This window comes from Molossus molossus, unplaced genomic scaffold, assembly GCF_014108415.1.
Source record: "Molossus molossus isolate mMolMol1 unplaced genomic scaffold, mMolMol1.p scaffold_m16_p_4, whole genome shotgun sequence".
In the NCBI taxonomy this organism is placed as follows: Eukaryota; Metazoa; Chordata; class Mammalia; order Chiroptera; family Molossidae; genus Molossus; species Molossus molossus.
In genome coordinates, this window is record NW_023425377.1 from 73,622,746 (window position 1) to 73,645,337 (window position 22,592).

The window sequence follows — 22,592 nt, forward strand, 5'->3', positions numbered from 1 at the left end:
AATTAAACTGAACTAAAATTGGAATCAGAAAGGCCTGTAGAGGGAGCTCTCAAGTCCTAGCATTCTAAACCAATTATCACAAAGTCAACTGCTGATCCCAACAGGAAGAGACCTACCTTGCACTCCCAAATAGGAAGTGCATTGATTTTACTACCCCAGCAGAAGAAAGGTTTTCCTCTAGCACAGACAAGCCTAACCAACTGAAAGCCAGATCAACCAATGAGAAGCTGTCATCATCTGAACTCTTCCTTTATTCCAATGAATTTTCATTTTTCTCTTGTTGACTTTCTTGATTCATCTTCATTACTATAAAAGCCTTCTGTCTTGGATTTCCGGTCAAGATGGCGGCGTAGGTAAACGTGGTATTGCGTCCTCCCACAACCACATCAAAGTTACAACTAAACTACAGAACCATCATTTAAAACCGCCTGAAATCAAGCTGAATGGAAGTCCTACAACTACGGAATTAAAGAAGCAGCTATATCGAGACTGGTAGGAGGGGTAGAGGAGGATGGGCTAGTCCCACACCCACATGTGGCGGATAAAAATCAGGAGGACACCTCGGCTGGGAAGGTCCTCCCTGAGGACTGAGGGGATCCCCATCCCACACCAGGCACCCCGCTCAGGGTTCCAGTGCCAGGAAGAAAAGTCCCCATAACTTCTGGCTGGAACAACCAGCGGGAACTGAGGCTCAGGGGGGCTAAAACAGCTGGAGCCCCAGGCAGCTCCTTAAAGGCTCCACGCACAGACTTGTCGGACTCACTCCCTCTAAGCTTGGAGGGGAGGCAGCTCGAGGGGCACCAGAGACATACAGGGAAGAACTGAGCTGTTTGGCACTGGAGAGAGGGCTGGAGAAAGGGCTTTCTCCAGACAAATGTGCTATCAGAGGCCTTTGTTCCTTTGGTGAGCCCTTCCCTGGGGCGGCAGACAGCCACCATGTCTGGGACTCCAGCAACCTGGCTCACACTGGTAGCCCCGCCCTGGTGATTCCCTGAGGCCCCGCCCCACCCAACTTTCAGGCCCACCCAAATTGTTGCCAGTTGGTTAACTGTAGGATTGGCCTGTCTTGGATCCTGCTTCAGGTTTTCCTAAATTCTTTCAAACAAGCAGCATCTGGTCTCAGACAGCCCCATACCTCTCGTTAAGTATACACAGAAACAAACACAGGGACGCAGCCAAAATGAGGAGACAAAGAAACAGGTCCCAAATGAAGGAACAGAACAAAACCCCAAGAAAAGAACTAAGCAAAATGGAGATAAGCAACCTAACAGATGCTGAGTTCAAAATACTGCTTATAAGGATGCTCATTGAACTTAGTGAGGGCCTCAAGAGCATAAAAAGGACCAGTCAGAAATGATGGATGCACAGTCAGATGAAGGAGGCATTAACTGAAATAAAGAATAATTTACACAGATTCAATAGTAGAGTACGTAAATTCAAGAAGCACACCATTGATTTGGAATATAAGGAAGAAAAAAATGCCCAATCCGAACAGCAAACAGAAAAAGAATCCAAAAAAATGAGGATAAGGAGCCTCTGGGACAACTTCAAGCGTGCCAACATCCGCATCTTGGGGGTGCCAGAAGGAGAAGAGAGAGAACAAGAAATTGAAAACCTGTTTGAAACAATAATGGCAGAAAACTTTCCTAACAGACATACAAGTCCAGGAAGCACAGACAGTCCCAAACAAGATGAACCCCAACAGGGCCACACCAAGACACATCATCATCAAAATGCAAAAGGTTCAAGACAAAGAGAGAATCTTAAAAGCAGCAAGAGAAAGGCAGCTAGTTACCTACAAGGGAGTTCCCATAAGGCTGTCAGCTGATTTCTCAAAAGAAACTTTGCAGGCCAGAAGGGAGTGGCAAGAAATATTCAGAGTGATGAAAAGCAAGAACCTACAACCAAGATTACGCTATCCTACAAAGCTGTCATTTAGAATCGATGGCCATATAAAGAGTTTCCCAGACAAGAAAAAGTTAAAGGAGTTCATCACCACCAAACCGTTATTGTATAAAATGATGAAGGGTCTTTTTGAAGAAAAAGATAAACTATATGAACAAACAAAATGGCAATGAGTACATATCTATCGACAATGGAATCTACAAACAAAATGAACAGGCAGAACAGAAACGTTCTCATAGATACAGAGAACATTTTGTTGGTTGCCAGATGGGAGGGGGGTTGGGGGAATGGGTGAAAAATGTGAGGGGATTAAGAAGTACAAATTCATTGCTAGACTGACAAACCTCAAAGGGAAAGGGGTTGGGGGGGTGGGAAGAAATAAACCAAAGAACTTATATGCATAACCAATGGACAATAGTGTGGGAAAAGGTGGGAGGGGGGCGGGAGTGGGTAGGAGGGGGTCAGTGGGGAAAAATGAGGAACATCTGTAAAACATTCAACAATAAAGATTAAAAAAAAAAAAAGTCTTCTGTCTTGTATAATTGCTCAGGGTATTTCACTGTTCTAGATGAGATGCTACCCGATTCATGAGTCATCGAATAAAACCAGTAAGATCTTCAAATTTACTGTTAAACTCTTAGTAACAGCATATTACAGGAACTCTTCCCCCATCCAAAGTGCTGCATTCAACAACAACACTATCCATACAGTAGAGAGAGATTAATCTCTGTGCATGTTACAACCTCACCCTCAAAGTGGCCCACCCCTGATACATGAACCCTCAATTGGTGACTTTCAACCCCTGAGCACTCTTTGGGATCATTTAATGGTGCTGATGCCTACACTTGCCCACCCAAAGAATTCAGATTCAACTGCTCCAGGGTTTTATAAAAGCTTCCTAGGTGATTCAGATGTACAGCCAAAGTTGAGAACCACTGGCTAGGAATAAGGACAATTCACAGACACTACTGAATGATGCTTCTGTACAGGCCAGGAAGAGAGCCCTCACCAGGAACCAACCTTGCTGCACCCTGGTCTTGGAATTCCTGTCTCCAGAACTGTAAGAACATAAATGTTGCCCAAGCTAAGGGAGTATAGAAAGGTAATACACAAGGAGCCTCATTACAACAATATGTGCAACAAAGGAAACAATGGAAATAGTCACCAACGTGGGGGGTAGGAGGTCTCAGTGCAGAATCTCTGTAACAGCTACAAATGGGAAGCAACCTAAAGAGCTAACAGTTGGAACAATGAAATTCTAACATATCAACACAACAAAATGAAAACAGAACTAATGAGTTGATATGAAAAGTGGCACAAGATATTAGGCTATGTGGGGAACGTCTGGCTAATCTCTAGACTGACCCCAACAGTTCCAAAATAAAACAAAGAGGATGTAAGCATAAAGATTTCAGGAAGTCATCAACTAGGAATCAGTATCTATGCCCGGGCTTCCACTTTTCATGATTTCGTTTAAATGTTTTCTATAGGAAGTATTACCATTTCAGGGACATTATAAAGAATAGGGTAAGTGTCCATGAGCTAACATGGGGAGATGTCTGAGATATAATGCTAGGTGACAAAAAAACCCACAAAACTATCCAGTGGCTCAAAAGGGCAGGAGCAAACACTCCAACTGTTACTCATGGTTTCCCTCTGGGAAATGGGATGTGGAGGAGTCAGGGGAGGCAGTAAAAACAATGCTTCTTATTTACCTCACTTTTATACACCTTTCTCCCAAATAAGTATATTACATCAGAATAGTTGCTTTCAGGAGATGGGCAAGAAAGTTGTGGAAAGATGGTGTGTGGGGACAGCAACCCCTCTCTGAGTGGGCCACTTTGTACAGTTCTGACTTTTGGAACAAGTAGTGTTTCACACACTAAATAAATCAACAATGAGTAAATAAATAAAACCAACAAGGGTGGGGGAAACTAGCAAGCGTATAAGGGAAGAACTAATCCAAGTAACTTCTGTATAGAATATTTGGAGACAGACTCTGGTGATGAAGAACTCCAACAAACACTGACCTCTAGCTAGGAGGCTCCTTTTTACAGAGGGGTGTGTGCTGGCAATTCTGAATATATATCTTATGTGTTCTAGGATTGAGCAAACAGGGAAATGTATGATGGCTAATGGGAACCAGGTTTTTGCTGTTTCAATATAGAAAGGGAGAAGGATAGAAATAACTCCATGGTATTGGACTAGAATTGGTAGTATTAGCGTGATCTCAAGATTTTTAAATATTCATATATAAATAGCAACACACATGTATACGCACACATATACCTATTTCCTGCATTTGTCTGCTGAGAGGGCCTAGAAACAATGACAGCTAGGGGCAATGAGCACTCCTTGATTTTGATTTCAAAATACTCTTCTTAGCCCTGGCCAGTTTGGCTCAGCGGTTAGAGCATCGGCCTGCGGTCCGGAGAGACCCGGGTTCGGTTCCCGCTAAGGGCGCGTACTTCGGTTGCAGTTTGTCCCCGGCCCTGGTTGGTCGTGCGGGTGGCAGCCACTCGATGTGTCCCTTTCACATCGATGTTTCTCTCTCTCTCTCCTTCCTCTCTCTCCCTCCCATTCTATCTGTACAAAAAATGGAAAATATCCTCGGGTGAGGATTAAAAAAAAAAAATACTCTTCTTAGAAAAAATGATTCAGGGCTCCTTGCAGGGGTGGGGAACTCCGGCCCACAAGCCACATAGGGCTAATTTTTCAATTGATGATTTTGTAGGGCCCATGAATGATGTTATAAATATCCAAATGGCCCTTGGCAGAAAAAAGGTTCCCCACCCCTGCCGGAAATGGCACACTCATGGGCTCAGGCAGGAAAAGCAGAAGGTAAGACTGGACCATTTTGCTATACAAAGAAGTCAGTAAGCCCCCAAAGAATGATGGGGACACATCAAAAGGGTGCAGGAACCAATTTGAAGGGGCTTCTACTGGCCCAAACTGGGACAATTTGAGCATGAAAATAAATACAGCCTTGGCCGGGTAGCTCAATTTGTTAGAGTGTCATCCTGATATGTCAAGGTTCTGGGTTCCATCTCCAGTAAGGACACATACAAGAATCAACAAATGAATGCATAAATAAGCTGAATAACAAATCGATGTTCTTCTCTCTCTCTCCCCACCTCCTTCTCTCAAGTCAATAAATAAAAAATTTTAAAAATGAAATACTAACCAAGAAGAATTAAACCAAGTAAATCCATTAAACTAAATAAGAATCCACACCAGGGGCTTGCAAACTATGGCCTATGGGCGACATAGGAAAGCTTTTCTTTTCTATGGAAAGCCAACTAAAAAAAGAGAGAAGATGAGTAGAAAAATTGCCAATTCCTAACCACTAAAGCAAAACTGATATAGGCAGAAATAATCAATGGACGCTGAAACTAGTGGGTAGAAATAGTTGGAGTTACAATATGTGTACAGTCTCAAGTATCTCCTACCTGGTGGTTAATTACAAAAGGAAAAATAGTATCTTCACAGTGGGGATGCCTTGGTCAATACCAAAAGATAAAGGATCAAAGTCAACAGCACCAGTGACAGAACAAATCTATGCCATACACTTCCAATACGACGTACCAACAAGGACACAGCATCACTTCAGGGTCATCCTGCCAAAACACATAACCTGAATCTAATCACAAAGAAACATCAGTCAAACCAAAATTGAAGGCCAATGTAGGAAATACCTGGCCTATGCTCTTCTTCAAAAATGCCAAAATCAGCCCTGGCTAGTTTTGCTCAGTGGTTAGAGCGTTGGCCTGCGGTCCACAGAGACTAGGGTTCGGTTCCTGCTAAGGGCATGTACCTCGGCTGCAGTTTGTCCCCGGCTATGGTTGGGTCGTGCGGGTGGCAGCCACTCGATGTGTCCCTTTCACATCGATGTTTCTCTCTCTCTCCCTCCCACTCTATCTGAACAAATAATAAAAAAAAGTCCTCGGGTGAGGATTAAAAAAAAAAAAAATGCCAAGGTCATAAAATGGAAAGAAAAAGTGAGAAGCTGTTCAAGATCAAATACAAGAGAGACTACCACTGAGTACAACATGTGAACCGGGGTTTTCTGTTGCTGTGAAGGACTAGAGGGACAATTGAAAAAGCCTTCATAGGGGCTGTGGATTGGATCATAGGATTGCATCCATGGTCATTTCCAGTTTCTGATTACTGTACAGTTACAGAAAAGAATGACCTTATTTTCAAGAAATACACACTGAAGCACATGGAGGAAAAGGGCTATGATGTCTGCATATGATACTCAAATGGTTTAGGAAAAAAGGATGACAGTGACAACAGAATCTGGATGAAGTACATATAAATTCTTACACCTCTCATGAGTGTAAAATTATGGTAAAGTAAAAACTAAAAAATAAATAATGTGGCAAATGCACAGAAAAAGGTCTGGAAGAAAATATCTAATAGTTAACAATGTTTCCTCTGGGCCGTGGGATCAGAGAAGGGGTAGGACGGTGTCAGGGAATGTATATGGATTCTTATCATCATCATATACAGCTTTTAGTTTAAAAAAAAAGCTCTGATCAGTGTGACTCAGTTGGTTGGAGCATCGTCTTGTACACCAGAAAGTGGTGGGTTCAATTTCTGGTCAGGGCACATACACAGGTTGCATGTTTGATCCCCTGTTGGGGCACTTGGGGGAGGCCACCAATTGATGTTTCTCTCTCACAGCGATGTTCTCTCTCTCCCCCCTTCCTCTCTCTGAGATCAATTTTTACGTAAATAAATAAATGAATGAGTAAAAAAAATAAATAACGAATGAAATATACCTAAGGTCCAGGGCTGGACATTTCCACAAAAAAATACCCCTAGTTCTTTACCTCGCCATCGGGTCCTATTGCAGGTGTCTGTCCTTCTGCGTTTTCTGCCTTCTGGAAATAGAGAGAGAGACAATCACTCCTTGACTGGGAGGGTGAGGTAACACATGACAAGATAGCCACTCCAATCCCCAGAATACCTTCTTTTTCTTCTTCTTCTTTTTCTCCTTGGCAACCTGGGCGGCCTTGTGCTGCCGCACCAGCTCCGTGAGGTTAGCTACGTACTCGTCGGTCTGTTGTAAGAGGTAGGCCAAGCGCTTGTCCTTCTTCTGGTCGATGAGCTTCCGGTACCCTTCCTCATCTTCCGCCTACAAAAACATGAAGTTATGGCATTTGCTTGCAAGACATGCTCATCCATTAGCAGCCAAGACGGGCAAACCAGAGTTGAGAAGTCCACTGGGAATTGTTAACCAGCAATCAGACCCACATTTAGGGAGCTCTCAGTCACACTCGGCACTGTGCAGTATATAGGCCTTTCACATAACTACAGTCTCTCCCTTTAGTATTTCCCAAACTCTTACAGAGAGCTAGACGCTGCAAGGACCTCGCTGGACAGACATGGTCCTTCCCAGAGCTATTTATAAAAGCTAATATCAATTCCTGTCCCCTCAGTCACAAACATTCCCCAAATCCCACAGATCCCTGCAGCAAGACCCTCCAGGCTTTCTAATAAATCAGATCACATCACTCCCCAGCTCAACAGCCTCCTGACTCCCCATCAAATTCAAAATTAAATCCAAAGTCCTCCCTGTGGCCTGCAAGGCCCCAGGTGACCTGATCTTGGGACTGTGACTTCACTCCTCCCCTGCACCATTCTGTTCCAGGGGCCACTTCCTATGCCTTACAATTGGCTTTTTCCCACCTCGGGCCCTTGACCTTGGTTCCTCAACCCCTCGGAGGCACTTCTCCAGATTTTTGCATTCATGGGTCATGCCCACCCTTCCAGTATTATCTTGTCAATCCTATCCTTGTCCTGATTCAGTCTCTTTAGTGCACTTTCTGCCACCCAAAACCGTTTCCCTTGGGCATCTCTCTCTCTAGAACCAGCCCCTAGAAGGCAGGAGCTTTGTCCTTCTCTTTACTACTGTTGCTCCTGTATGCACAGTAATGCCCATCGATATCTGCCAAATTAGAAACAAAGGGTGGGGGTGGGGGATTTACAAAGCCAGGAGGGGCTGCCACCTTCATATTCTGGAGGACACAGAGCCGCTAACTAACTGATTATGGTCTTGTAGTCACTCCAGTGGTTGGTGTGACTGGGCAAAGGTCTAAGGCCAGTTCTTTCAGACTCTCAAATGCAAGCCATTTCTTTCTTTGTTCCACCTCTAACTCTGAGCAGCAAAATGCCTCAGCATAATGCAGGGTGACGGATTCCTTGTCCCTGCAATACCCAGTGCACACACAAAGAGATACAGTTACAAATGTGGAATTTTACCATGAGTCTCCGCATCCTCTCCTTCTCAATTCTTTCATTTTCCTTCTTCTGTTCCCGTTCTGTGTTGGCATGGTACGTGGCCACTGCCTTTGTGAGTTTTTGAATTTTTCCTGTGACTGATCGGTGATATTCTTTGAAATCCTTGGCATGCTGAAGAATGCTGTTGAGGTATTCCTACAGGGACACACAAGAAAAGACTGACTACTTGACAAAAGTCACTGCAACTTCCCTGAAAGAGACAAAACTTTAAAGGTAGCTTGTTTAAAACCAAGAGGACATAATCAAATAATACTGTAACACTGTTTGCCTAGGAGGTCCCATGTTCTCCGTGTGAGAATAAAACTCAGTGCTGGGACTGTGGTTGTACACAACAGACAACCAACCTTCCTAAAACAAGCTGTCATGAAGATTAACCACTTCAAAATTCTCCTGCTCACCAACCAAGTTATTCTACTGTTAGAATTTTTTTTTTTAAGGAAACAGTAGAGATTGGCCAAAAAATTCAAGAACAAGAATGCTTATCCCAGCCCAGGCCAGGTGGCTCATTAGGTTGGAATGTCGTCCTGTTCACCAAAAGGCTAAAGGTTTGATTCCAGGTCAGGGCACATACCTAAGTTGTGAGTTTGATCCCCAGTTGGGGTGTGTATGGGAGGCAACTAATGTTTCTTTCTCACATCAATATCAATGTCTGTCTATCTATCTGTCTGTCTGTCTCTCCCCCTCCCTAAAATCAATAAAACTATATCCTCAGGTGAGGATTGAAAAAAAAAAGAATGCTCGTCCCAGTGTTTGACTATTACATGTATACAAAATAAGGATGGAATGACACATACACCAAATATTAACAGTGGTCTACAACAAACACTGAACTTTTCTATTATTTTAAATTATACCAATAATAGATAAATGGCTGATAGAAAACTTTAGAAAATATAATGAACAACAAACAGAAGCATCCCCAAATCCTCTTGAGTAGACATTTTGGTCTCCTTGACTAATCTTGTTAAAACTTAATTTAGATTAGTCCCTCCTCTGCATAGGAGTCTCCATGGTTCCCACCTCACTCAGAGCCATAGTCCAATTTGTCCCCTTGGCTCACAAAGTCCTGCACACTCTGGCTGTCCCCTCCTTGTCTTCACCTCCTTCCACCCTTCCCCTTGCTCCACTCTGGCTACACAGGGATTCCTGTTTTTTATAGAACATATAGCACATATCAGCCCTGGGGTGTTTGCACCTCCCCATCTATCTGGAAAGCTCTTTGCCACATATCCACGGGGTTGCCTTCCTTACATCTCTGCTCAGATCTTACCTCCTCAGAAAAAACTTCCCCAACCATCCTGTGTCAACAGCTCCCCATCACGCTCCATCGATGCTTCATGTTTCTCTACATCCTATTACCTCCCAACATATTACATGCCCTTGATTGTGCCCTGTCTTCCTCTATGACTCAGTTTTGTTCAATAACATATTCTTAGTGCCTAGAGTACTATTATCATAAATAGAAAAGAGAAACAGCACATTTAGACACAAAACAAAACATGACTTAACAGTGCGTGAGCTTTGAGGACCCAGGTACAGAGGAGGGCCAGCAGGGCAAGCTGCGCAGCTGCTACAGACGCACCTGATGCTTCTGCCGGCGCTTGCGCTCCTGCTCAATCTTCTGCTGCTTCTCCAGCTTCTCAGTAATGCGGGCCTCACGCAGGGATTGCCGCTTACTGCGCTTGTAGGCCTTGGCATTGAGGGCCGTCTCGAGGGCTGTGTCCCTCCTCATGCACACCACCACTTCCTGCCGCAGCTTCAGGAAGAGGAGAAACATGAGCAAACCTTGGCCATGTCCACACAAAATGTGTAATTACACCATGCAAGCTAGGCGGAACACTGCTGCCTCCAAGAGGGTCGTTGTTAAATGCCCTAAGCACAAACGTGTATGTGGCAGGGACTTCTGATAAATGCACAAGGGGGTTGGTGGGGCAAGCACAGGTCAGGTGACAGCTGCTTCTGGACACCTAGTAGAATGAAGTCTTATAATTCAGGTGTCCAGCTCTGCTTTCTCTCAACCACACACAAAATATTTCTTATGGTTCATTCTGTTTTATTTTATTTTTTAATCCTCACCTGAGGACATTTTTCCATTCTTTATTCAGACAGAGTGGGAGGGAGAGAGAGAGGAAGAGAGAGAGAGAGAGAGAGAGAGAGAAACATAAATGTGAAAGGGACACATCAAGTGGCTGCCACCCGCATGACCCAACCACGGCCGGGGACAAACTGCAACTGAAGCACATGACCTTAGCGGGAACTGAACCTAGGTCTCTCTGGACCGTAGGCCAACACTCTAACCGCTGAGCCAAACTAGCCAGGGCATGGTTCATTCTAAAGTACAGCACCCTTGCCCTGCCAGTGTGGCTCACTAGTTGAGCATCGGCTCATACACCAAGAGGTCACCAGTTCGATTCCCAGTTGGGACACATGCCCAGGTTGTGGGCCAGGTCCCTGGTGGTGGGGTGGTGTACAGGAAGCGGCCAACTGATGTTCTCTCTCATTTACGTTTCTATCTCTCTCTCCTTCTCCTCTCTCTCTAAAATCAATAAAGAAAAATAATATTAAAAAAAAAAAGTACAGCAACCTTGCCCTGGCCGGTGTGGCTTAGTGGTTACAACGCCAACCTGAGCAACAAAGGGTTGCAGGTTTGATCCCAGCCCTGGTTGTAGTGTGTGCAGGAGGCAGCTAATTAATGTGCCTTTCTCACATTGATGTTTCTTTCTACTTCTCTCTCTCCCCTCCTCCTTCCCTTCTACTCTCCCTAAAAATCAATGGAAAAAACATCAGCCGGTGAGGATTAACAACAACAAAAGTACAGCACCCGCAGATACAACACCATTTAAGTTTCCTGCTTTAAGTTATTAACTGCAGCCTTAGGGAACCATGATACTCATATCAGGAATACCCAAAGTGCCATCACTGTGCACGTCGTGAAGAGGAAAGAGGGAACGGTGTGCTAATAAGTGTGGGTGGGTACTGCTGCTCTCAATGGTCAAGGAACATTTAACAACTGCCCAGCAAGCAGCTACTTGAATCTAAGCATCAGTGTTGGCAGAAAGGGGCCTTTTCTTAAAGCTCCAGGCCTGTGCCTGCACCCACCTGCCTCTGGAAGTTCAGCAGCCTGAGGGCCTTTAGCTCAATGGTTGCTTTGGTTCGCAAATCCCCAGCCAGCGACCCGGGTAGGTTTTCAAGTTCCTGAATTCGGTGAGCAATGCGAGCCTGCAGCCTGGGGTGCAAAGACAGAAACAAGGAAAGGCAATGAGAGGACTGCTTACAAGGAGCCCACCTATGCAATTTCTTTAAAACTGGAACCTCAGAAGAATCCACCCATTGAAGGAGGCAGGCCAGCCACAAAGCACAGAGGAAGGCCACCACGGAGGACTCAGAGCTATATAGCAAACAGGAAACTGACTGAACAGGGCACCGCTGACTTGAGGCATTTCAGCAGCGTGAGCCAGCCTCTGGAGTCAGGCAGGCCAGGCTCTGCCTCCCAGACCTGGGAATCTACTTAGCCCGAGAGCCTCAGTGTCGTCATCTATAAACTGGGAGATCCCTCAGAGCAACCCTATAGGCTGGGTCTGAAGTTCAGATGGGGGCCCGGCTGGTGTGGCTCAGTGGTTGAGCGTCGACCCATGCATCAAGAGGTTGCAAGTCCGATTCCTAGTCAGGGAACATGCCCAGGGTGTGGGCCAAATCCCCAGTGGGGTGCATGCAGGAGGCGGCCAATCGATGTTCTCTCTCATCGATGTTTCCATTTTTCTCCCTCTCCCTTCCTCTCTTTCTAAAATCAATAAACAAAAAAATATTTAAAAAATTAAACATCTATGGTAATTCCAGAGAATGGTGAGGTAAGGGAGTGGGCAGAATCTCTAGGAGGAGGTGACCTCAACAGTGAAGCCTAAGTGAACACAAGGAGTCATGTACTGCCTAAGCAAAGGCTCTAAGACAGAAACAAGCCTAATTTGTTAAATAAGCCAACTGGAAGAAGTAGAGTGGGACAAGTGAGGACACAGCTTGGGACAGGGGCTAAACAGAAAGAAGTTTACTGAACGGATAAATGGAAACCAATGGCAGGTTCTAACCTGGGGAATAGATCAAATGTAAGTAAATTGTAAAAAGAGACTTTCAACTGCTGTGCGGGAAAAAAAATGCACTGGAAAGTGTGAGAGCAAGGAGGCCCTAGGGAGGAGGTGTAGACCAGGTGGTAGTTAACAGTGTATGTGTGGGGGCAGGGACCATTCCTAGGAAAGGGAGCTGAGATTAATTGGTTCACCAAGGGATCAAGCACCACCTATGCAAAGGGGGATGAGGGAGAGGCTATAGGGTCTGTGACCCGATGAGCTGCTGGATGGGAGGTATATGGGAACAGAGGCAGGAGGAAAAAAACAGGGGACCATGAAGATATCTGGACAGGTCATCTTAAAGCTGGAGAGGAGCCACCTGGCTACACAGGCTGGAGCTCCAAGTCACAGCTGGGATGCACTCTAAAGACAGTCATTAGGCAAAGATTTACTGATGTCATCTGGGAATATATAGTAAACTAGGCACAGGCTCTCTCACCTCATAAAGCTTACATTCACCAACGGAGGATTGCCCTTAAGTTATAAATGCAATGGAAAAATGGAAGTGCAAGGTGCTCAGGGAGTGAATCTCAGGTGCCCCCAGCAGTAGAGAATGAAGTATCACAGACCTACTGTGTGCCAGGCATCCCACATGACACCTGGCACCCAATAGGCCTTGGCAAAGCAGCCAGCAACTAGTGACGTGTGAGAAGGAGCCACTGCAAAGCTTGCAATGATATTATTTAGAGCTGATGAACCAAAAGTTGGATACACTGTGTTGGTGAGGAGAAACAGGTATTTTCCTTCCAACATGTAGCCACACAATCTCTGTGGAGGGTAGCTGTGAAGAATCTATGAAATTCCCCTGTGTATGTACCCTGTACTCAAGCAATGCTACTTTCAGGGATTTACATGTACACACGTGTGAAATGAGAAACACACACACAAGTTATTTACTATGTCACTGTCTTAATGCCAGTTTAGAAATAACCTAATGTCTATTCAGTGAGGGGACTTTCTGAATAAATGATGGTACCTTCACCAGGCAAATATTGTGAAATCAGAAAAAAGAAAAGCTCCTTTTGGACAGACAGGGGATAACCTCTACAATGTCACTATCGGAGGAATGGTGCATACATCATGAGCCATTTGGGGACAATATGGCTACCTGTACTTGTCTGCTTGAATATGCACACAATTTTTCTGGAAGAATACATGCCAACCAGGGAGCTGGGAGCCTGTAGAGAGAGGTATAAAGTGATTTCTGGTTGCATCCCCTGTTGGCCTTTAGAACCATGAACCACACCATCATGTGTCAGAGATGACTCGGTTGGGGGTGGCCTAAAGCGGCAACATCACCCTTACCTGTACTCCCGCTCCTGTAGAATCTCCACAGGGTCCAGGCCCCGGGGTTTCTGGATGGGGGTGATGCGGCTCTGCTTCTGGTGCAGCGGTACCATGGGGGCAGGCTGGGCTGGCTGCCCTGGTGACTGTGTCTGGGGCGGCATCACAGGAGAGGCAGCAGGAGGGACAGCAGGGGGCGCAGGCGAGGGACGGCCCGTAGGCTGAGGGGGTATCAGCTTCTGAGGTGTGCTTGTGGGGGCAGCAGCATTTGCCATGGGTCCTGGGGAGAGTTAAGTAGCAGGAGCACAGCACTGAGCTCCAGGTCAATTCCAAGTGGAAATACAAAGTCTTGCTTGGTGCTCACTACCCCAGGGACAAATTGTGCAGGCCACACCTTCCCATCCCCCCATCTCTCACTGAACGGCATGGCAGGCAGCTTCACTCAGGGGTCTCCTCTCTCCTGCCTCAAGGTTCAAGCCTCTTCCAGATTTCAGCCTACATGCCCTTCCCGGAAGCCCTGCATTGATCCAAGTGCTGACCCTGAGTTTGTTCTTTTTGGACATCATTTTCCTTACTTCCATCTACCATGGTTCAGATGAAATTTGATTTAAGCAATTAGTTCATCCATATCCATCAATAAACCTCAGGCTTTAAGAGGATAGGAAACAGTCCATTTTGTCTACTGCTTCCACCCAACAGAAGTGGCCCTCAAATACTTGCTGACCACTACATTTGACAGAAGGAAGAGAAGCAGCACACAGTGAGGAGACAGAACAGTGAGCCACACTGCTGGTAGTGTTGGGGAACATTCCAGGAAGGGAGTCAGCTGTGACCTACAGGCGTGGAGGCACTACGTCCTGAAAAGTTGTGTCTGTCCACGGCCCCTCACTAGAGTCACAGTGGACTCACTCGTTTATATCCTTCTCTTCTTAACAGTTTAAAGAGATCTGAGGATCTCCGTGACCCACAGGACAGGACAAGGGTGGGCAGGAATTATGGAGTGAAACCAACCCAAGCCTTTAGGAAATAACCAGGATAGGTAAGACACAAAGACAGCAGGAAGAAGCAAGGACTTGTCCTTGGCCCTCTCTTTCTGGGCAGGTTCATCTCAGGGTCTGTACATCTTAAGCTCATGACAGAAGTCAGGGTAGAGACATGTCACTACGACAGAGGGGATCTCACCTTCAGGCCAGGGCTTGGGAGGCCCTCCAGGGGGTTGGCCCGGCATCCCAGGGGGCACGCCTGAGGGTCCTGGGGGAGGCATGTTGGGCCCTCCCATACCTACACACAGGAAAAAAACAAACAACAGGATAAAATGTGTCTGTCCTGTGTTCATCTTGCACCTACCCCAGTGAGTAGCCCTGTCTCCAGGGGACACGACCATCAAGAAGACCCTCTATGTGGGCATCAAGGAAAGGGGGAAGCTGGAGAAAATTTTTATCCTAAAGCAGCCTCCTTACCTGCCTGCCTGCGCACCCTGAGCACCAGGTACTGTGCCAGCCTCAACAGGAAAACCTGTGGGCAGCAGAGCCCAGGTCTGCCCGACACTGCTGCCCCCACTTGGTCAGTTTGCTAAGACACCCATGCCCGCCCCAAGGGCTGGGGATAGCAGGCCTTACCATGGGGCCTGCTGTAATTTGGAGGTGCTGGTCCCGGGCCAGGGCCAGGGCCAGGGCCAGGGCCAGGGCCAGGTCCTGTTGCAGACACAGAGGGTGGAGGTAGTGTTGGCACCTGCTGCTGCATTCCAGGCATTGGTCGCTTGCCCTGCACTGCCATCTGCAGGTGGTCAGGAAGGGGCTGCCCTCTGGCCAGCATCTTGTAGGCCATGATCTGAGCTCTGAGCTGGTGCAACTGGTTCTGGTTAAATGGTGTTGGGCCCCGGTTCTGCTGTCCCAAAGCCTGGGGGTCAGTGCCATCAAGCGGGGCCCCTCCCGGCCCAGACGACATCTGTGGGCCCGAGGATGGGCCACTGGCTGGAACTGGACTAGAGGCGTGCTCGGAGCCACCCAGTGGTGAGGGGTAACCTGCAGGAAATGCAGATTCGAGAGGTCACTCAGGAGTACACATCCAGTGATTTTTAAAATGATAACCTTTCCACCAGGCTTACACTGGCACCTACCCCGAGATATGGGATGGCCAAATTGTTTCATTCTTGTGATTCAAACAAGAGGCACCCAGAGGGCACACACCGGCAGCCGGTGTGGTTGGTTTTGTTTAGCTCACCTTTCAGTAAGTTGCTGACGCTTCATACTGAGAGATTACCTGGATCTAGGCTTTCTCTGGGCCTGCCCTCCTGCTCTTTGTCCTATCCAGACCCACTCCCCTCACTTCCGTTACCTGGGGAGCCCTTGAGCTTCCTGCCCTAATGACAAGAAGTCAACTAGTTCATCACTTGTCAAAGTTCTAGAAAAGCCACTTGGGTGGCAGGCAGGGTTCCTGGGGGTGGAGCAAGCTGTATCCCTTAGGGTGGGGTATTTTCCTTTTCTTGAGCTGTGGCTTCTGGGAGGGACCAGTGCCTCTCAGGAAAAAATAGCTGCTTAGGTTTGGGGGAGACAGGACCAAAATCAGGTCAAAAACTTAAAAAAAAAAAAAAAAGACACTTGAGGTACTTATTAAAGCACAGCCTGGACCCCACTCCCAAGATTCTGACCCAGCTGGTCTATATTATGGTCCAGGAATCTGCATTTCTAATACACTCTTGGGTGACACTAGAGCTGCTGGCCCGAGAAGCCCACCCCACCCAGCTGCCATCTCACACCCAGCACTAAACACAGTTCATTTCCACCAGTATTTGCTCTCCTGGGGCTGCTCTGAGACAGACAGCCCAAGCTCAATAGCCCTCCATGGCGGGGTTTCCCATTGTCCTATGTCTCCCCTATCTACCTGTGGGAGACCCAATTAGGAAAATTACCTTAGGACTCTTGGGGGTAACAAACACGAGAAAAGAAGAGAAACAAAACAATACCTTGCACCCTGGCTGGTTTTGCTCAGTGGTTAGAGCATTGGCCCACGGACCAGCGGGTCCGGGTTCGGTTTAGCTCACCTAAGGGCATGTACCTCGGTTGCAGTTTGTCCCTGGCCCCGTTTGGGGTTATGTGGGTGGCAACCACTTGATGTGTCTCTCTCACATCGATGTTTCTCTCTCTTCCCACTCTATCTGAAGATAAATAAAAAAAAAAAATGTCCTCAGGTGAGGATAAAAATAAAAACAATACCTTGGGAGTGCTGGTCCATGGGGCTCGGCGGAGGCCCCATCCCTGCATGGCCCCCTGTACGCATCCCCATCCCCTTCATCTGGTTATAGCGGGGGTCGTCTGACATGCCCTTCTCGTGCATGGACTCCATTGGCTGCAAGAGGAAGGTAATGACAAGGCAGAATCAACAAGCAGGGTAGGAGGTGGTGGCACAGCAAAGCACTGCCCAAGAGTTCAATGTCACTGAAAACACCATGGCATTTACTGAATTGCCAACATGACCAAGCAGCTTAGGTCCAAGAAAATGGTCCTGACAGCTACTTAGGTGTCAAGCAGATGCATAAAATAATGCCAACCAATGGAAGGTGACTGCCTAGGAGAACAGTGGTCAAAAGGCAAGGGGACAACCAGACCAGGGCACCTGGGAACAGCAGGGAGACAGTTTCAGATGTCTAAAATCCCACAATGAAAGGACACAAGTTACAGCTCCTGGTCAGGGGTAGTTTTAGCTAGGATTCAGGACTCCCTGTTCATTGTCACAAGGAGACCTTGTGACTATATCTTCAGATCAGGGAACCTCTTCTTTGGGAGACTGTAAATCAGAGGGATAGACAGAATCATCTGCCCATGAGTATGGTAACAGTACATCAGATGTCCTCACTGATCCAAGATCGACCTCCTGGCTGCTAGCTGGGAGGGAGGCTATTCAAGGCATCGTCTGTCTCTCCTAGGAGGCACTATCAGTCCTTGGCAGAATGATGACACCTATTTTCCTCCCTAATGCTCAACACTAAGTGCTTCCCCTATGGGAATAGCTGGTAAAGAGAACATTTTTCTAAGACCCTTCCAGGGTACTCTGCTAGACCCTGGTCAATGCAAATGTCCAGGTCTCCAGGAACTTAGTCTATTGGGTGACCCAGCAAAGACAACTGCAGCTCAGTATGTGTACAGAGAGAGGAGGCCAAGAGGGTGCTTGGATGGGACATAAGATGCAGTTGTCTGACAGGAACCCTGGGTGGGGGCCTGCCCTCAACACCTGTTTCCTTGGGCTGGAAGAGCTGCCCAATATGCTTGCCTCCATACAGAGCGGGAGCTCTGTACAGACAGGGGGGTGCCCTGTCACCACCAGACCTTGCCTCCTAGGCTCCAGACACTGGCTGGACACACGGCAGTCCCCTGACAGATATTTGTAAATGTGTGTGGAGTGTGTAGGAGTGGTTCCAGGAGGAAGAAACAAAATGGGCAGAGAGGAAAAAGAGGAGGCTGTGTTAAAGGAGAAGGGGGCCTAAATCAGTGTTGTGTGTGTGGAGAGGGTAGTCACCAAGAGCTTCCCAGGAAGGCAGTGACAACACAGATAATATACCAAAGTTGACAGAAATGTACAGGAGATGGGAGGGCAAGGAGGGGGTTGCTTGGCTGTGCTGAAAGCCACTGAGGTGTCATAGGCCTGGGGTATAGAGAGCAGCAGAGGGATGAGATGACTCTGCCTCCTCATCTATAAAATGGGCATAATACTCACCTATACCTGATGGGTGGGGGTGGGGTGGGGGTGGAACTGGGTACAAATACATGGATAGCCCAGGCAGGGAGCCCAGAGAGTTCCCTGGGAGTAACCATGGTCTTCTCTCCCCAAGACCACACCATCTGCATCTTCTACCTGCAGGCCTCCTTGGTTCCTGAGGCTAGGAAATGGCACCTTTTCCTACAGATACTAATACATATAGGAATACATCTTCCAGGAAAACAGAGGAAAAGGAAACTATTTGTGTTGAGAGGTTTTTTCATCTCACTGGCAAAAGTAGCCCTGATGGGGACAATTGCCCTGCTATGTGTTACATGGGTGCACAGAGCAATCAAAGTGGAGGAGTCCACCTGCCTTAAGCTAGTGTTTAGGGATTTGGACAATTTTATTCATTAATAAAAGGAAACGAGTAATGTTACCACATTTCCCACCTAGAACAACAGGTGTGAGAGACACAGGGTGGGGGTGAGAGTTTCGTAAAATGATTGATGACTGCCAGCTCACAGCAGGGGCCAGGACAAATGGCTCACCCTCCCACCTCTGATCAGGTGAATCCAGCCAGTCAGGGCAGTGGGCCCAAGGCTTCCTACCTTGTGCATCTGGTGCATGTTGTCCTGAGGGTACCCTCCAGGCCCCTGGCTTGGGATGGGGTGTCCTGCTGAGGGAGGCCCCGGACTCGGCCCCATCATGCTGTGGGCAGAGCCAGGGGAAGGACCAGGGCTAGGGCCCAACATGGCTCCAGGGGAGGGGCCAGGGCCTGGGGAAGGGCCTGGCCGAGGAGTTCCGCCCAGGGGTGGGTCTGGAGTAGACATCTTCACAGGAGCTTCGAACAGTGGTCTCCTGCTAGAGAGAAGTTAAGGTCAGTCTGGGGGTCATGGCCATCAGCTGGGTGGGTTAGGGCATTGTGAAAGGACAAGAGTCATGTCAGAAGCACTCATCTGACAGGGAGCTGGGCACCTTTGACATGTAAGCTCCTGTCACCCAGACCTTTCTCCTCCATTCCTCTGGAAGGAAGTCATACATCACACACACAAAATCCAATAAAAGTCCCCTGAGGAAGGGATGGAACCCAGGAGTGAGGGGGCTTCGCTTCCCTTGCCATCTTTCTGATTAAAACAAAGGGGTGGCGCTAACCTGCACTTCACACCACTCTAATACTTGCTCACCTTCCAATTTAACAAAAAAGGAGAGCATGACTAAGGCTCAAAGCATTTGCCAGCAACAGCATCTGACTGGACCCTCATAAATTCAACAAAAACAAATATTCATCATAAGTAATACTGGTTTTCCATTTAAGGCAGTGAGACCAACTTTCCTTTAAAATAATTAAGTGTATTTAAATCTAAAAACTAGATTCATTTAAAAATAAACATTACATAAACAATGGCACTCTGATATCTCAAATACTTTGACACTGATAATCAAGTGTCTAAAGTTTAATGAACATTGTTGTAAACTAAAATCTGACAACCAGAACTATGACCCAGAGCCTCCGACAAGTCTATAAATAAGCTAAAAAAAAAAAAAATCCATGTTGATCAATTATGCTTACTAAGAAGGACCATGAGCTGATAAATGCTATAAACGTTTCCTACAATAAGGATTCAGTTTTCAAGTAACCCTTAATCTGTTATGTGGTTATATGGCCTTAAATAAAATTTTCTTTAATAACCTCTTTCATCATGATGGAGTAATACAGTCTCAGTGGTGAAATCTGGAAAACACAAAAAGAATACAGAAACTTAAAATCACCCATCATCCCACCTGACACAGAAGTGCTTGCTGGTCCTACAGAGACAACACTGCCCTCCTTACCCTTTCTAGCAGGGTTTGGGGAGGAGGTATGTGAGGAGAGAGAGCTGGTTGGCTCCCCCAAAGACCCTCAGAGCCTCCCAGAGTGGTGACGATGAATCTGAGACATCCAGAGTAGGCTCTCTTAGGACAGAGAGCTGACCTGGTGTTGTCTCTAGGACCCTGCCACACTTTAGTGCCTCCCTCATTCTAGACTGTTCCATATAGACACACACACTCACTCTCAACAGAATTACTCAGCACATTGTAGGCAAGGTTTTTTTTTTCATATAATTATAGCTATGACCATTTTTATCCATTTAATAGTCTTCAAAACATGAACTCTAGCCGCTCCACTCCATTCTCTTATTTTGTGCAGCCTGAGTTACTGAAAAGCCCCTCTCCTGTTGACATGTCATAGATCTGGTTTTCGTTTCTGTGGATTTATTCTGGTTTTTACAATGAGTCTCATTGCCCCTAGATTCTACTGGGCACTTCTGGTTCTAAAGGACAAATCCTGCTAAGTTTAAGAACATTTTTAATTCTCTTGATTTAAAAAAAAAAAGTTTAATTTGAAAGGTAGCAGTATTTTCCTTGAAAATAGATCAAAAGCCCAAACTTCTTTGTTCCAGTTTCATGACCAAATAATTGGAATAGAGAGGATCAGAAACTTCGGCAGGGCAGAAACCAGTGGCTAGCACACCAGCCTGACCATGAACAAACCCCAATGTGCGAGAAAATGCTACTCCATCCTCTGGGTGCCCCAGATTTCCTCCAAAGCTCAAGGAGCCTCAGTGCTGAATCTTAAATCAACCTCACAAGTGCACTGTAGTATTGGTGTCTCCTCACAATCCCTTTTCTACAAATCCAAACCCAATAAGCTCGGGGGGGGGGGGGGATCAAATTTTTAAAAATATACACAGCCCTGGCCAGGTAGCTTGGTTGGAGCATCGTTCTGATACATGAAGGTTGCAGGTTTGATCCCTGGTCAGGGCACATACAAGAATCAACCAACCAATGCATAAGTGGAACAACAAATCGATATTTCTCTTTCTCTCTCTTCCTCTTTCTCCCTTCCTCTCCCTCCCTCCATCTCTCCTTTCCTCTCAAGTCAATAAATTAAAAATTAAGTAAAATAAAAAATATATACATTTGAGACAAACTCATTTGGAAGCCATTAGGTAGTAAAATCTGACCTGATTAGCTTTGTGTGAGTATTTACACATTCTGCAACAGAAACAGGATCCTGTTTTGATACCGAGACTCAACCCCAGTCTCTGCCATGTACAAAGGTCTGTACTCTGTTGTCTCCTTTGCCAAAATCCTAACTTTGGAGTCTGAAACTTCTGGCCCAGGGGTCTGTCTACTGGAAAGAGGCACCTACAGTCATATTTCACAGGTGGGAAGCCAAGCAACACTGACATGGCCACAGTTGGGAAAGGATGATGACTCCCCAGGGCTTTTCTTTGACCTCTTCATGTCCACAGGCCCTCTCAGGCCCATGGAGCACCACAGTGAAGTGGGAAGAGTAACGGTCATTCTGCAAATTCTTAAGGAATCTTGTAGCATTCAGAGCTCAGGGTTTCTTTCTCACTTGGAAGTTTCTCTTCTAAGTCAAGCCAATTAAAACTGACAACAAAATAGAATCCACGCCACTTAGGAAACATCATCTCCCTATCTAAAGGCAGACACGCTGACAAGCAAACACTGGGAAGTACCTTTGGAATGATGATTCTTCTAAAGGTGGCTTATACTTATCATCAGACCTTCTTCCCTCTTCTTCCCGTCAAAGCATATGGTACCTCTAGGAGTTAACTGCCTCCACTGAGCAGTGCTTAAGTTCATCACAACACCCACCAAATATACGGAAGGGCATCAAAAAACACTTTTGGGCCCTGGCCAGTTTGGCTCAGCGGTTAGAGCATCAGCCTGCGGGATGGAGAGGCCCCGGTTCGGTTCCCGCTAAGGGCACGTACTTCCTTCGGTTGCAGTTTGTCCCCGGCCCTGGTTGGTCGTGTGGGTGGCAGCCACTCGATGTGTCCCTTCACGTCGATGTTTCTCTCTCTTTCTCTCCCTCCCACTCTATCTGTACAAAAAATGGAAAAATATCCTTGGGTGAGGATTAAAAAAAAAAAAACACTTATGGCACCATCCACTTTTGAGAAGCACAAAGTTTCACGACACACTTTTTAAAATGGTATTTGCTTCAGAAGCTGCCACCTCTGAAGAGTCAGGCTGCAATGAAGCAGGTAAGTGCGTGGCACCACCATCAGCGGCAAACTTGCTTCTGGAGTGAAAGTTCAGACACGTGACACTTCTAGAAATGTCACACAGATTAAGTGCTTCCACCTCCTCTTTCCCCATACAGAGATGAATAAACTAGCCACATAATAAGTAACCACTCTAGAGAATTTGCTTCCTAAATTTAGCTTCCTCACAGGACAAACCTTGATTAATGCTTCCATCCCT

The 22,592-nt window shown here is 46.5% G+C and overlaps 1 protein-coding gene across 5 annotated transcripts in view; it reads right to left on the reverse strand.

The window, feature by feature from the left end:
• SMARCA4 (SWI/SNF related, matrix associated, actin dependent regulator of chromatin, subfamily a, member 4) overlaps positions 1-22,592 on the reverse strand; it is an 88,725-nt gene that overhangs the window by 55,589 nt on the left and 10,544 nt on the right. For 3 of the 5 annotated variants that reach the window (XM_036242088.1, XM_036242090.1, XM_036242091.1), the window contains exons 2-11: positions 18,923-19,175; positions 16,832-16,964; positions 15,236-15,640; positions 14,799-14,897; positions 13,638-13,896; positions 11,311-11,437; positions 9,794-9,967; positions 8,173-8,346; positions 6,878-7,045; positions 6,741-6,791 (exon numbers count right to left, since the gene is read on the reverse strand). In XM_036242088.1, coding sequence (XP_036097981.1) covers positions 6,741-6,791; positions 6,878-7,045; positions 8,173-8,346; positions 9,794-9,967; positions 11,311-11,437; positions 13,638-13,896; positions 14,799-14,897; positions 15,236-15,640; positions 16,832-16,964; positions 18,923-19,144 — 1,812 coding nt within the window. In that variant the 5' untranslated portion in view covers positions 19,145-19,175. The remainder of the gene's footprint in view (positions 1-6,740; positions 6,792-6,877; positions 7,046-8,172; positions 8,347-9,793; positions 9,968-11,310; positions 11,438-13,637; positions 13,897-14,798; positions 14,898-15,235; positions 15,641-16,831; positions 16,965-18,922; positions 19,176-22,592) is intronic. The other 2 variants (XM_036242089.1, XM_036242092.1) reach the window with 1 other exon arrangement.